General features: G+C 43.2%; 1 protein-coding gene across 2 annotated transcripts; it reads right to left on the bottom strand.

Annotated features, from left to right (window-relative positions):
- Positions 1–288: 288 nt before the first annotated feature.
- supt7l (SPT7 like, STAGA complex subunit gamma) lies at positions 289–6,694 on the bottom strand. Of its 2 annotated transcripts, XM_037071080.1 has the most exons (6): positions 6,517–6,694; positions 6,116–6,171; positions 4,493–4,947; positions 4,000–4,324; positions 2,592–2,829; positions 289–833 (listed from the first exon to the last, which is right to left on the bottom strand). In XM_037071080.1, the coding sequence occupies exons 1-6, from the start codon at positions 6,548–6,550 to the stop codon at positions 532–534; spliced, it is 1,410 nt and encodes a 469-aa protein (XP_036926975.1). In that variant the 5' UTR covers positions 6,551–6,694; the 3' UTR covers positions 289–531. The 2 variants fall into 2 exon arrangements, with proteins under 2 accessions (XP_036926975.1, XP_036926974.1); XM_037071079.1 differs by lacking the exons at positions 6,116–6,171; positions 6,517–6,694 and adding an exon at positions 5,614–5,770.
- Positions 6,695–16,200: the final 9,506 nt, after the last annotated feature.

Below are 16,200 nucleotides of genomic sequence, written 5' to 3' on the forward strand. Positions count from 1 at the left end.
CAAGGAGTTGAAAATATATCATAATAAGCAACAGCATATTCATCGTGAAGATACTTTTTTTTTTTTCCTTTGCAGTGGAGCATCTTTTAATCTTAATGAATGGCACAGGCTGTAATTGGTATGTGAGGTGAAAGAGACTTAATAGCTTTGGAAAACAAGCCATTCTGCTGAATTATTAAGCTGATCAACTAAATTATTTGCTTTGGGACCTTAGTTTTTCCTGTTCTTGAATTGAGTTGGCTTATTGAGATCCTCCTGTTTTTTAACAGCTCAAATGAAAACAACTGATTCTTCAAAAGCTGTTTATTCTTTTGACGATAAACCCCATTAATATGCTTAATGGCAACAATTTCAGCTATTGGCAGAGAAACTACACTCATACAAACACATGAAAAACTACAAAAATCATCCTTTCCACATCAGTTCAGCTTGTTCATGATATTAATGTCTCAGTCTTTATGCAAGTGGCACTGATCTCAACAGCTGGAGATGAGCCCTGCAAGGAACAGCTGTGAGTCCATAAATATGGCCTTACATCTTCTTTGCTCGTTTCTTGGGTCTTTGGTTAAAAACAGGCGAGCTCCCCATCAAGGAGTCGGGCGAATGTGAGGCGTAGCTACCGTCGGACGCTGCGCCTCCAGGAGAGGGTGCTATGGCTCCTCCGGACTCGCTCATGGTGGACATGGGCTCAGCCTCCTCAAACACATCTCCACCCAGGACACTGTGGTGATGGTGGTGGTGGTGATGATGGCCGGCTCCATGGCCTTCCTCGCCATCCTGTGGCTCCATTTTGACCTGTGGCCACAATGGCGAGTTGTTGGCCCCGCCCCCTCCTTGTAAAGAAGAGAGAAAGTTCAACATAGGTGACTCTCCACCACAACCATTTAAAGGGCTTGTGTCCCACTGTATTTGCAAAACCTTATCATGCTGCTTTGGATAGTGTCTCTCATCTCATCTGAGTTATATCACATGTGGAGAGTAGATTTTTAATTAAAGGAAGATCAAAGAATAACACTAAAGACTTTTTCTCCAATCAAGAGTTGTTTTTTCTCTTCTGCAGACTAACTGGTTTGATTTACAAGCAGCTTCCATCTCACTGGATGAAGTTAACCTGTGATAAACAGTGATAAGACAGACAGTTCATCCAATCACATGCCACAGATTTTTTTCCCTCCCCCTTCTCCAAACAGTTTCTACTGGTGCCTCCTCGATGGCTCTGTGTAACAAACTATCTGGGTTTGCCTCAGGTTACTTCTGTCCTATTTCATTACATACAATTTTCAAAAACACTTCACAGTTTGTGTGAATGTGCAAAAGATCGAGGACCTCCTGTATTCTTGTAATTTCAACGGATACATTTCATTTTATTCTTTTTTTTGGACAGGTGGGAAACTTTCTATCCACACTGCTAGCCGGAAGACTGCTGCTACAATTCTGGAAATCTGAGATGCCTCAGGAATGTATTACCTCTAGAAAAAATTGTGTCCTCTATGTCAAGCAAAGACGGACAACCTGGCAACGTGTCATTAGTCTGAAATTAAAGTGAATGTTTATCGGTCAAACACAAAATAACTGCACAAAAATATCATAGGTTAATGAGTACAGGGATGTTGTAACTTCCGTGATAAATTATGTATTAACTTTCTTTCTTTCTAACATCTTTTGTGTTGCCACAATTCAATCTGGGTTATTTCCTCCTCTGTATTTGTTGTTTGTTCTGCTGTATTTCTGTACCACTCTTCAAAATCAGTAAACAGATGTGAAAAAAAGAGTCTTATAATCAGTGATGAAACGAAATTGACCTTCCCCCCCCGAGCTTGCATCATGTACAAATACAGTCCTATCAGTGGGAGAAATCCAGTGCTGAACTATCAAAACCTCACACAGTTATTTACAGCAAGTACAAGAAAAAACGTCAACTACAAATGCACCTTCAGACTCCATTTTACGGTCTGTAAATTAACTGCAGAGTGTATCAATAAAAATGATACAGATCATGTTTAATGAGGACCAAGTACACTCAGCGTATTAACATTCTTTTTGTAATATACTAGGGCTGCCCCAAAATAGTCGACCAAGCACTGGTCAACCAAAAACTCATTAGCCGACCAAAATTTCATTGGTTGATTGGTCGCAGGAAAAAAAAACACAAAAAACATTTGGAGCCGTGTCTTGTCAAAATTAAGTCAAAATCTATATGACTGGCGGCTGGCCTGTGTATAAAAGGCTGGAGGGCTTTTAATTTAAAGGGCCAGATACAGGCAGTCGTGACACTCACTCACTGTCAGTGTTTTTTGTTTTTTTTTTAAACACGGCAGGTCCCTTCAACATTGCGTTTAGACAATTAACAATTGACAGCCAACCATGCCTGTATATGCGTCGATTAGTCAATTAGTCGATTAGTCGACCAATCTGTAATCTAATTCTGTAGGTTCTGTATCGAGAAGGATGGAAGCTTCCTGTCGACTGGAACACCAAATGATTTCCTGATAGTAAAGCACTCGAAGCAGTACCTTTGATTTCTCCACACTGGTGCACGCTGAACACTGAGGGTTTAATCATTATCCCCTGAACAGAAACGCTTGTCTCACCTGAGGTGTGAGGAGAATGGTCACCATCCAGGCCAGAAGCAAGCCTCTCGCCGTGGGCCCCAAGGACCCCCATGGGCAAAGCTTGGTCCCCAGAGGCCAGGTCAGCCTCGGGCTCCTCACTAACAGGGAAGGAGATGTCACTCATGGGCTCCTCCTTGATCCTTGGGGGTTTGGAGTCCTCCAGAGCCTTCTCTGGGTTTACTAGTCGCTCATATTCCTCTGACAGATCCTTACTCACCTGGAAGAGAAGTATCTTTTTAGGCCCATTTAACTGGTGACAGCTTGATGATAAAGAGCATGCCCATAATCCAAGACATTGTGAAAGCAGTGGTCTGTGATTCCCCAGGTACAGACACAAAGGATAAGCTGATCATTTGTATATCTTTAGAAGTCACGTTGGCACCAAAGACGGTTTAGTTTCTGTCTCGCTCTCGCTTCCAAGCAGCTTGCTTCCAGGTTTCCATTCGCTCCATTGTTATTACTTGTATACAGTTCGTTATGCTTTCTACAATGTTTAACTGTTGTGGTAGTGAAGCCAAGTTTTATTATTTTCATGAACTAGTAAAATGATTGGACTAATGTGTGTAATCAGTTTCATTATCAGCGTAGTCACCTTAAACATGAAGTACTGAATGTCGCCTTTGCAGCACAATGTTGTGTCAATGCTTATTTTCCCCCTGAATCTTCGAGGTGCAGTGTGTACACAGGTTCATAATTAGGTTTTTTAGAGGAGTTTAATCAGCTAACACTAAGAGTCTCTGCATTTTCCCCACCTTAGAATCAGCCTTCATATCTACAGAGGGAGCATGTCCTCTCCAAGGAAGTCTGCTATGTTGCACTGTCATGTGTCTACAGTAGCCCAGAATAAACATACCAAACACTAGCTGTAGAGAGGGACTTTCAAGTTTTTTTGCACTTGTAGTGGCCACCATAAGGGAGGATGAGACGAGGGGTGTTAAAGTGGTTCCAAACTAGCAGCACATTGCTGGAATCCACTAAATCCTACACACTTGACATTCAATAAGCCTAATTATTATTATATTATTTCATAAAAATGTAATCATTGTTTTTTTTCTTAATTTCGTTGGAGCGCTCTTTATTTCAAACAAGGTGGGGTATCTCTGCTACAAAATGCTGCCGGAAACGTTGTCTTCCGTTGTATTTTGTGCAGCCAGAACCCAAAGATATTCAATTTCAAGTAACAAGAATAAAAAATGTCTGAGGAAAAGTATTAGATCCTCACATTGGAGAAGTTGGAACAAGAGAGTGTTCAGTGTTTGGTTGAGCTCTCTAAATAAACAGAAATGGGCAATATAGATAAAATTCCTTCTCAAAGTGTACATACATGACCAAATCTTGGATGGTTGACAGATACCTTATGATCAGTTACGACTCACTCCAGCCTCACCTGCAGCATGTAGCTGTGATAGTCCTTGATCCGCACTTGCCAGAAGCGCTGCAGGGCCAGCACACTGCCGATGCCCACCTCATGGAACACTTGCTCCACTACGTCTGGAAAGGGACTGGCTCCGAGCCGAGCCTCCCGGTCCACCGCCACTCGCAGCAGGCGGGTGACACGCATGTAATGCTCGTGTACCAGATCAGTCAGGGTCTCCAGCACACTCTCCTGGGCTGACTCAAAGCCAGCATGGGCCAAGACGGTGGCCACTGACTGATAAAGGAGCTGCCTGCAGGAGGGCCAACTCAGCTCTGTAACAGGCTCGCCTTTACCCCTTACGACACAGGAGATGAAAGAAGAGAAATGTTGACCGGTTGCTTTATTTGATTCATATTCAATACCTAAACGTTAAAATTTGAAATTGAGATGCTTTAGTGGCTGTGTAAAATATTCAAATCAAAGAAAGGAGTGCAGTATCTTGGCTCAGGTGAGATTAACTTACTTATAAAAGTCACTTTCGGGGTCACTGTGGCGGAGCTGGAAGGGCTGCCGCGGGGCTTTGCTGTCCACAGGTAGCAGGTCATCTGGCATGACAGGTGGGGTGGGAGGACGCAGAGGCAGGCTGGTATCAGCCTCCTCCAGCCTGCTGCCACCCTCGGAGGATGCAGAGCTTTGACCCTGAGCCTGCGCTTGGGCTGCTGCCAGGAGACCACGGAGGCGGCGGGTATGCTGACACAGCTGCACTGTGTGAATGGTTAGGCTGCAAGGCTCTGAGGGGATGTCCAGCATTGTGGTGGGCCTCGGACGCTGGGCTGAGGGCTGGTGCAGGGGAGGGTCCTGCATTTCCACTGAGCGAAACTCACGCTGGAGCAAGTCAAAGGAGCTGCGGCTGGGAGGGGCGCCTGCAGGTCCAGGGATCTCACCCCAGTAACGCATCATGATGAGGGATCTGAAAAACTGGAAAAGTGGAGAGGAGGCTGGAGTGACCATCATAATCAAGGATGAAGTGGGTATAAACAACATCGAATTAAAAAGAAAACTCTATTTACATGTTCAAAATAGTTTAAAAAGGGCGATTTTTTTGTTGATACAGAGTGGCAACTAAGCTGTGAGTGCTGATGAAAACTACGCCATTTATTTGTTAATGACCAAATGCACAGTGACAAACATGCACAACCCTTACAACGCCAGAGCACCTGTTACAACGTCGTACGTGTCTTGTGATCATATCGGCACACATCTGACTAACAAGTACCATGTTTTAAAGAAAATAGTAGACATTATAATCGGATCACACTGCCTTTAGCCTGTGGGAATAGCAAGTGATGCGATTTGAATGGTTAAAAAAGTTTTTTTAAAAAACAGAACTCGCTGTGATTAATGAATTAATGAATTAACCCCTCGATTTGGGGGGTAAATATCAATGATTTGTGTAAGCTATGAAGTCATGATGTCAGATGTCTGAATGATGTTTGGTACGCTGCAGGAGCGCGCAAGGGAGAGCGCATAAGAAAAGAACTCGTGGAAAGCAACGACTCAGCAACAAGTAAGACTGCAAGGTACACAGCATGCATGTTAGGCTACTCAAATTATCTGTATAATAATAATTCGACTGTGACTCACATTATACAGAGTTAGGTGAAACGTCTGTTGATAATTGAAACATCTCCGAAGGAAGTTGCACAGGAAACACGCTTTCTCGTCCGTGTCGCAAAAAAAAACGGGCGAACACCTTCTGAACAAAGTAGTTCCGAGACAAACCATTTATTTAGAGTGTGACACAGTTATGAAATCTATAAACACGCCGTGTAGTCCGGTTTCAATCAGTTTTCATATACTTGTATTTGTGGTTCATATTCTTTATTAACTGTTTGAGTGAGTTTTCATCGAGGCTTAGAAAACCCGGACGAAATTCAGAGTCACACCCAATAAACATGGCCACCTCCCCAACGTCAGACCTGTGTGTCAAAAATACTGATGAAGAATTGAATTCTGCGATGGAAACGGACGAGTGTTCGGCCGCTGAGAATGGAGGTGAACTTAAAAACAAGGACGTACACAACACGGAACCACAAACAGAGGACACTTTTAAGAAACCGACTCTTTTCGCCGCACCGTCACTCACCAGCAAGCGCAGCAACGTCGCTGCTCCGTCCAAAGCACCAGCAGCCGAAACAAAACCTGTGACAGAAAACAACAAAGCTGAAGTCTCAGACACTATCAGAGAGAATTCTTCAGTTCCTGTAGATGAAAACAAAACCACGGAAAAAGGCAAAGAAGAGGACCCAAAGGACGCCAAAGTCAAGCATGTGGCTCCTGTCAAAGCCAAGCCAGAAGCTAAGCCCACCAGGGTGCTTCCTTCTAAAGGGCCCCCGGCTGGTAAATTCCCCCCTATCCCGTACACAGAGCCTCCCTGGGGCGGCAAAGCCCCAAATACCCCCTATGCCCTGGAAATTCTTAAAAACGGCACCATAGTGGACACGGTGCCCCTCACACAGAGCAGCTATTTCGTGGTCGGACGTTTACCTGTGTGCGACGTCTCCTTGGAGCACCCCTCCATCTCCAGGTACCACGCAGTGATTCAGTACCGCGGACACGCTGGAGAGGGACAGTCTGTCGGAGAGGACGCGGGGTTTTACATCCACGACCTGGGCAGCACGCACGGCACCGTGGTGAACAAGAACAAGATCCCGCCGAAGACCTACATCAGACTGCGTGTGGGACATGTCTTGAAGTTTGGTGGGAGCACGAGGCTTTTTATCCTGCAGGTAACTGACGATGGTTTATGAGCAGTAACTGGACTGATGAGGACACTGAGGAGAACAGGACTGTTTTCATCGGTGCACATCAGAGCAGGAAGAGGGATGCACGGTGATTACTGACCAGATATTGGGAAATGTATATCATCGGCTGTTATTCGATATACCTGCAGATATCGCCGAAATCTAGCCGCTAAACAGGGCTGGTAATTTAGGGCAATTTTATTTCTTTGGGACGTTTCTTTTTTTTTGTATTGTTAGACTTTCAGAGGAAGACAACATGACTGAAATATGTAACACGTGTTCCAAAGGGGTTCGAAGAGGAGGGGAAAAGTCCAGCTTTATAACAGCTTATTATAACGGTTAATTGGAACCATCCATCCCTGCTTACTACATTTTAACTTGTGTTACCTGCAGATGTTCTTAAACTACAGGCAGCGAACTTATAAAAATGTTACTGCATACGCAAAGATAAAATGTATACACAAGTTCAAGAGAAACAAATATTGAGTCCTAGAGAGGTTGTGTTTTTTGTTTGAACATATGCTTCATCATAATTTAACAAAATAATATGTCATCTGACAGACATTGGACCTAATATAAACTTGATGTGTATTATTTATTAAAATGATTTGCTGTACATGCTGTTTCAGAGAGACAGAATTAGTTAATAAAGTACTTAATAGTTTTCATCACCTTTCCCCATTCCTCGTTCCACAGGGCCCAGAGTTTGATGAGGAGGAGGAGTCTGATCTAACAGTGACAGAGCTGAGGGAGCGAACCCGAAAACAGAAGGCAGAGCTGGAGAGGAGGATGATGGGAGATGGTTCTGATGACGACGATGAGAACGAGGAGGAGGAGGAGAAGGAGCAAGGCAGGGAAGGGGAAGGCAACAAGAGCAGGAGCAAACTGTCAAATGAAGACTCAGGCTGTTCCTGGGGAATTGGTGAGCTGGTTGGAGGATTATGCTACAGCATGTTACATGTTATCTGTGTTGACTTAGTGCTGAGTGTGTCGGTGTCAACTTTCTCTGAAGGCTAGTAACTACGGACGCACATTAATCCTTCTGTTCTCTCCTTTGCTTTCATTTAATCTCTCGTCTTAAATCCCCTTCCAGCTGAGGAGGCTGTTCCAGAGGAAGATGAAAATGAGGAAAACCCTTTTTCAACCGAGTTCCAAGAGGACCAGGAAGCTGCCTACCTGAAAGACCCAAAGAAGGCTTTGCAGGGCTTCTATGACCGGGAAGGTGTGAAGGCTGTTTTAATCCACAGATGTCTAGTTCCTCTGTCGTTATTGTTGTGTTCTTATGTCAATTTAATTTCTTGACCTTAACTTTGACATCCTTTATTTTAGGTGAGGAGCTGGAGTTTGAGTATGAGGATAAAAGCCATGGCAGCTGGCTCTGTAGAATAAAGTAAGTGACATGAAACCCCTGGTATTAGGATTTTAAAGATTACAAAAGAAGTTTCACAGTCACACAGTTGATGCCGATGTTTCTGTCAGGCTTCCTGTAGACGATGCCATGGGGCGGCAGCTGGTTGCTGAGGTGACACACACAGGAAAGAAGAAAGACGCAGCCATCCAGTGCTGCCTGGAGGCTTGCCGAATGTTGGAAGCCAGGGGGCTGCTGCGCCAGGAAGCAGGTGTGAATTATGATCCCACTATCTGGAGATGTTGTAGCTTGTTGTTAGGACTACTGCAGTGATAGTTTTTCCTGTCATACGTCTCAGTGTCACGCAAGCGCAAGAAGAAGAACTGGGAAGATGAGGACTACTACGACAGTGACGATGACACCTTCCTGGATCGAACCGGCACTGTGGAGAAGAAGAGGCAGGAGAGAATGAAAAAGGCAGGAAAGATTGAGGAGCGGCCTGAAACCTACGAATCATTGGTAAAAATCTGCTTTTGTCTCTGCTGGAATTTCTAACTTTATATAATGCCCTGAAAAATATTGATATTCAACGCCATTGGTAGCACAGGGAAAAATTGACTCAAGATTGCATTGCATAACATTTCTGATTGTTATAAAAAGATACATTTAACAAGGCTTGTGTACTATGTGTTAAGGACAAACGCGTCAAAGTTAATTTACCTTTGACCATAGTCAAGTATTTTCTCTCCACTGAAATCTGCCATCTGAGTTATCTCAGGCCTGATAGCTCTGAGGGGGATTAGCTTTGACAATTGCAAATAACAGCAACAAGACATGACCTCACATTTATCAACACAGTTTACTGAGCCACCTTGTTTGAAGTGATCTTGAAACATGAACTGTCACCAACCTCTCATAATTGTTGACAGAGGTTGTCCTGTTGGCACATCGCTAATTTTGTGTTAGTTGGTCTTAATGAGGTAATGAATATTGAAACCCTTTCAGATATTCATTTGATATGCAATACCACCTTATATGAATCATGTTTGTCGTATTTATACTTTGTGTTTAGCATGATTGAAACTGCACACATCATCTGTGTAATGATATCTAATGATAAACAAGACTCAAGAGTCTACAACCATGCTAGTGAGACTGTACCCTCAGCTAAACTCTAAAATCAGCATGTTACATGGTAGAGAGTGACCATTTTCTTATTTAAGCATGTTGGCATGCTAACATCTTCAAATCAACACTAAACCAAAATACAGCAGATGCTGATGGTAAAGTCATTGTCTTGTCATAAACCAGACTTGCCCTGGTGATGGCAGTAATTGAAGATTTCATGGAAGTCCATTCAGTAGTTTTCTGGGACATTTCATCCACAATCACAAATGTCAAACTGTGGTGACGCCAGAAGAAACAACAGGGCAATCGCCAAACTCAGAAGATTTCACCTTCTGTTGCAAATGTAATTTGACTGGTGAATTGACAACCTTTAGATTTAGCTTTAGCTTTAGCTTGCTCCCCTGTGGTAGCCACAGTCTCATAAATCTCACAAGAGGTGCCCATGTGTCCTCTCTGTAAAAAAAAAAAAAAAAAAGTGCAACTGCTCTGTGTTCTGAAAATAATATGAGAATCAACTTCATGTGGCTTTGGAAACAACTCCATTCTGCGCGGTGTATTTATGCTTCTGTGGTAACATTCATGTATTTGATTTTCATGTAGGTGGCCAAACTGTCAGAGGTGGAGAAGGAGCTGGCAGAGACACAAAAGAAGCTCAGTGCTAATAGGGGAAGTGAGTCATGATCGCCTGTGTGTAGTCAGATGCCACACTACCTATAGATACTCTATACTCTATAGATGTGCTCTTTGTTATTGTATGTTTCTTCCCTTTCATCTCAGACTCCTCCGACTCTTCTACTGAGGACCCGCTGGATGCCTTTATGACTGCAGTGAGAAGTGAGGCAGCGATGGATGCCGTGGAGCGCAGGAAGCTTCATGTGCATGTAGCTGATTTGCGCAAAGATGCCCAGAGGCTGCGCAAGCTGGTTGAACTCACACGGCCTGCACAGATGCCATCACTGCAGCCGAGGTTCGAGATGGTGCTACAATCGCTGGTTGCTCAAGAATACCTGAGAATGTTATTTAAACAAATACCCAAAGTCCTTAAATATCGGCTCATTTCCATTTTGATGATATAGACGACAAGTACAAAACTGGTGAAGTGTTTTTTTAGCTTCAGAGAAGCATTCTCTTGAGTGATGAAACCTTTGAGAAAATCCACATTTAAACACTTATTTCTATGTGTGTTGGTGTGACTGTGGTAGCTCAGAGCAAGAGAAGCCTAAAAAGACCTTACCGCTGTTTGGTGCCATGAAAGGAGGAAGCAAATTCAAACTGAAGACCGGCACCATTGGAGTATGTGTTGTTTCTCATGTTTGGTAACTCAGTTGAATCATCCAACTCCTTCATCCCTCTGAAAACATTGCATTACTTTTCTGTCTGTTGCTCGTCCTCTCTTTTCACCATTGATGTTTTCTTATCTTTTGTAGAAGTTGCCTCCTAAGCGCCCAAACTTGCCCGCAGAGCTCTTCAACATGAAAGCACTTCCATCTGGTGGAGAAGAGGAGGAGGAAGAAGAGGAGGTGGAAGAAGAGAAAAATGAGGATAATGACGAAGAGTGTACAACGATCACAGAGATGAATGTTGACTCAGTAGAGTGTTGTCCATTTATGTCTCAAGAGAGCTCTGAGGCTGCAGAGCAGCGAAGACGGCAACCAACAGCACCGTCCCAAGAGCCGAAAGGTAAAAAGACTGAAGCCACTGAAGGAGGAAGGGTTTTTAAGTAGACATTAAAGGAAAAGTTCACCCAAAATGAAAACGTAACCATTATGTGCACTGCCCCATGCGGATGGAAAGTTAAGTGAAGTGACATAGTTCTCAAAACATTTCTTGAGCTCACAGCAGTGTTGCAGCATTCTCTACACAGCTGAAGTAGATTTGGAACTGTTTCAAAATGTAAACAAAAACCTGAAATAAAAAGCATGAAATGGCTCCATAAAGCTCATCTGGTGTAATCCAAATCTCCAAAAGCCCTGCAATCAGCCCTTGAAAAGACATCATGTACACCCTTTTTAAAGCCCAAATTTTCACTGTAGGTGCCAAACTTAAAAGATTAGCACACATCCCATCTGAAGTCTGTGCAAGAGCTCCCGTGACGGGGGTGTAAATGTTCTGTGGCGTACCAAACTTCATCAACTTTCCATTAGCATAAAGTCAAGTAGATAATGACTGGATTGTCATTTTAGTACGATCTTACCCTTTAATGCAGAAAAACAGGAAGAAGTGTACCTTCTGTATTTTGGTTTACTGATTTCTTCTTAATATGTTCAGAGGTTTTAATGTCATGTTAATCTGCCACTAGGTGGCAGTAGCTATGTAATACATACAAAAAGCATGCTGCTGTCTATGTTTTCATATAAGTAGTAGTAGTTTTTCAAACAAGTAGAAGTATTTTTTACAGTACTACAAAGCAGTCAGCTAATATCTGTCTCTGTCACTCACTAATGTTACAATTACAGGTACTAATCTTGTTGGACTGAAAATTATAGAATGATTACACATGCAAAGTAGATTATAAATGGAATGTTGATTTATTTTAAACTTGTAGATCAGTGTATATGCTATCATTACACTATATTTTTGTTTGTATGTCTTCATATTAGAGCAAAGTCATAAACAGCGGAGAGATGAAGAGGCTGCTAAAGCAGTGGAGCAGGTTCCTCACTGCAGCAGCAACAGCGAGGCTGCTGCTCCATCCAGTCCAGGTGGGTCCTATGTTTTATTATTTCCATTTAATGTTTCCATTTCTCCCATGTTGGTTATTGGTGATAATGTGGAATGTACTCTACCTACATCTGCATAGAGCCCAAAGCAGAAGGTGATGGGGAGCCAGCAGCACAGCCTGGCCCCAGAAAGAATTTGAAGAAAAAAGTGATGGGCCCCAGCAGGGTAGGACCCCCCCCCCCCACACACACACACACACACACACACACACACACACAAGAAAACACACATCATACAAAAGTAGAAGAAGTCTGACCAAATTAATTGTGCCTCCACAGCCACCGGTGCAGCTCTCAGAACGGTATCCAGAGGACGACCCTGATTACTGTGTGTGGATGCCACCTGCAGGTAAAACACCTGAACTCATCAGACTTTTTGCATTGGTTTCGCAAGACTTTTTGACCAATTGACCATGTTCTTAGGTCACAGTTTATCCTTAACCTTATTGCTCTTCATTCTGACAAGTGAGATATAAGTACTTTGTCAAAGTCTTTAAAGGGATATTCCAGTGTAAGTTTAATCCATGTTCTAACACACCTTGACACAGAGCAGGACCCCCCCCCCCCACCCCCCCCACAACAACAATACACTGCTGTAAATGGGTCCCAGTATAAATCGCCATCAAAAAGCCACAAATAATGCTCAGAACAGCACCAAACTTCAGCAACATTGGAAAGAGGGTCTGGCTTTGTCGGAAAAGACAAACAAATCTCACCTCTTCAGCTGCAGGCTCGTTGTGCAGTAGAGTTCCTCAGCTCAGTGAATATCATTACTGTGGGACTCTACTGCACTTGGTAATCGACTCACAGGGCTTCCCCACAACAAGGAGGCTTCTCGAGTGGTGAGTTTTGTTTATCTTTTCCGACAAATCCGGCAACGATATCAAATGTTAGATGCCCCGGACTGTGTGCTGAGACCCTATTTGTACTGTTGCTGAAGTTTGGTGCTGTTCTGAGCATTATTTGTGGCTTTTTGATGGCGATTTATACTTGGACCCATTTACTGCAGCGTATTGTTGTTGTGCAGTCATTTCTGAGGATGCTAAAACTATGTAAGCTGGCGGTCCGCAAACTTTATCCCACGAGGGGGGATCCTACTTAGTGTCAAGGTGTGTTAGGACATGGATTAAACTTACACCGGAATATCCCTTTAAGCCCTTGTCTGAACAAGTGTTCAAACCTTGTAAATGGAAGCAGTATCTGCTAGTCAGATATGAAAACACACTGTGCAACATAAAGTAGGTTTTTAGGATAACTTGATTAAGGTCCTTGTAAAATATGTAATATGGCTCTTTCAAGTCCTTATAAGATGCTATTTGCCATTCCTAAGATGATATAGGTGTTAATAATTGCATAATCAACACATTTACTATAGCGTCCATTTCTGCAGCAACAATTTCATTTTCATTGATTTATTTGGGCGTCTGCAGCTCAGGGGGTGGTGTGTTCGGAGTGTGATCGGAAGGCTGTTGGTTCGAATCCTAGCTCCCCCTGGCTGAGCTGAGCTGCCCTTGAGTTAGAGATAGATACTGAATCCCAAATTGCTCCTGATGTGCAGTTGGCACCTTGCATGGCAGCCTCTCCCATCAATGTATGAATGGGTGAATGTGGCAAGTACTGACTTCGAGTGGTCAGTAGACTTGAGAAGCCCTATATAAACGCAAGTTTATATATTTACCATTTACCACTCAGGAAGTTCAAATTGATAAGATAAGCTTGAACAAAAAACAATAAACTTTGAAACGGGTGCCAGATGGATCATGTTGGGATGATTGAAAGTTTGATTACAAAAAGTATGAGTGCTGTACTGTACTCCCAGTCAAATGGGTAAAATTGTTCAAAGGATTTTAAAGAGGACACTATGTTCACGTTCAGGTTCATCGTTTTCTTTTGGGTCACTACTAGAATAGGTGTACATCATCATTTTTCTCATACTGTCCAGTGCCTCAACACTGTATTCTCCCCCGTCTAACCCCTCGGTTCCACCAGCTACGTGTGTGGTCCAGCTGATAGGTTTCACTCCGGTCTATATGTTAAGTTCCCCCGTGTCCACTGCGCTGCGTATCTGCTCCATCCCAGCTCCAGCAGATATAGAGGACTTCTGTTTTGGCGGATGCCAGATCCACGATGCAGCAGTTCAGCCTATTTCAGCAAAGAGCAGACAGGAAGTCATACACCAAAAGAACAACATAACATTCAAGAAAGAACAACAAGCTCCTCTTCTTCGGTTGAGAACAGTTCATGTTGTAGTTATTACAACACATATGGAACTATACAACTGTGGATGCCGTGAAAATAATCCAAAATAATTTAAGGCCCCATTCCCGAAAAGCCAGTCTGCTCTGATTGGTCAGCTCACACACACCTGGACCAGCAGTGCTAACAACAATAGCACAGCTATGCTAAATTAATTCTTATGTGCCAAACTATGTGCTAAGGTATAAATTAAGCAAATGGGACGGTCGCCATCATCAGACGGGGCGGGGAGGGAACGCTCCTCGCGGTCAGGCAGTGGACGGACGGAGCTAGCAGTATAGCGGCGCAGCGCCACCGTTCCATCGTCTGGGGAGAACCCTGCTAATGTACTGCTTACTCCAAACTCAATTAGTATATACCACAAAATGCCTACTAAACAAATGTTTAAGTATGGTATTTCCAGCAGACCATTCCCACTCAAGTATAGACTAAGTCAGCATCACATTACCATGTCCTCCAGACATCCATATACCAGCGACCATTCAAACTATTTGAATCTGAAATGGAACGGTGTTAGCAGCAATGTTTGCTTTAATCAGCAAAGTCTCTTTACATTATATCTTATAACTTAAAGCAGTGATCAACTATAATAATGCAAAATAAACAGAATAAATGCATTATAGTAGACCCAAATGTTGTTTTGCATGCACTGGAACAAAAAATAAAAAAGCCTTATGGGTCTCCTTGAAGCCCTTTATTCAGAATTGAGTCTTTTGAGAAGGTGATACAACATGATTTGGTATGTAACTGGGAGCCCTTATGATGCTACATCTTCTTCTTTCTTACCTGTAGGTCAGACTGGAGATGGCCGCACATCCCTAAATGACAAGTATGGCTACTGAGTTCCTGTGTCTCTGCTCCAACAACTTTTATATCGCAGATATATCACAGATATATCGCCTCTGGTCTCCTTAACCCCGACCATTAGCCCTCTCCATCCACCAAGTTCCAGGAGCCTGAAAAATGGGCGCCTGTAACAGACTGGGCAAAGATAATAATGCTGCACCTTTTTTTTTTTTTCATCTTTGAGGGATATTTGCATTCGACGACTGCTATAAACAAAAGGCAAACCATTCCAATTCACTTAAAACTGGTGTACTTGGGGATCTGCCCCCCTCAGAGCAGACACTGGGCAGTCAGCCTGCTGGCTCTTTCACCAAGGACAATAATAGAGATGGGTCGAACTAAATTCTGTCCCTTTTTTTATTTGAATTCTATATCATCCAAGCAGAAAACAGAAAGAGACCGAGCAGGAGTGGTAACTGATCTGACTTCAGCTTTATGGTCTTGGGAAGTTTCTCTTTCAGTCCATATCCACCAGATATCCAATTTGTATCCCTCTCCTATTTGGCTTCAGTCAGTCGCTGGCATAACCTTTCTTTTTTTCCAAACGAGAGTGTGTAGCAAGAAGGGAGAAAGAGAGAGAGCATTGAAGCAGCTTTTCTGACCATCTGGACACTTGGATGGCTTACTGGATGAAACGCAAGCTGATAATGACTCAAGCTAAGTGGAGTGTGTGTCTGTCTACAAAAACACACACACAGCCCAACCTTCTCAAAGTTCTCTTTTTAACAAGATTGTTTTGATGAGCGAGTAAGCTATTGCTGTGTGTTTGCCTCAAGCAGGATTCCTCACTCTGTGAAATCCCACTCAGTGCTGTTCTGTTGGTTTGCTGCCATACTTTCCACCCTCTTTCCTGTCGCCTTTTCTCAAAACACAAAGTAAAGAAATGTAAACTGTATTTTGTTATATAAATGTGTAATAAAATTGTCTGTACATAACTCAGGAGTTGCTCTGAGCTTTTTACACACTTCACATTCACACTGTTATTTTCACTCTTCCCCAAATCCATCCTCTCTGGTGTTCACGTCTGGGCCTTCTTCACACCCAGCGCCCAGCTTTGACGTCAGAGTTTCTTTCCGACTCTTTCATGCCCTCTCACACACACAAAGAGCGTTTCTCAGGGTATGATCTG

The sequence above is a fragment of the Acanthopagrus latus genome, chromosome 16 (genome assembly GCF_904848185.1).
Source record: "Acanthopagrus latus isolate v.2019 chromosome 16, fAcaLat1.1, whole genome shotgun sequence".
Classification (NCBI taxonomy): domain Eukaryota; kingdom Metazoa; phylum Chordata; class Actinopteri; order Spariformes; family Sparidae; genus Acanthopagrus; species Acanthopagrus latus.

Bases quoted from the DNA above. Each gene is read 5' to 3' on its own strand.
- supt7l (XM_037071079.1), bottom strand. From the start codon at position 5,754: ATGGTTTGTCTCGGAACTACTTTGTTCAGAAGGTGTTCGCCCGTTTTT. The intron at 4,325-4,492 runs GTAAGTTAATCT...CTGTGTCGTAAG, and splicing joins CCCGAAAGTGACTTTTATAA to GGGTAAAGGCGAGCCTGTTA. The intron at 2,830-3,999 runs GTGAGGCTGGAG...CTTCTCTTCCAG, and splicing joins ATCACAGCTACATGCTGCAG to GTGAGTAAGGATCTGTCAGA.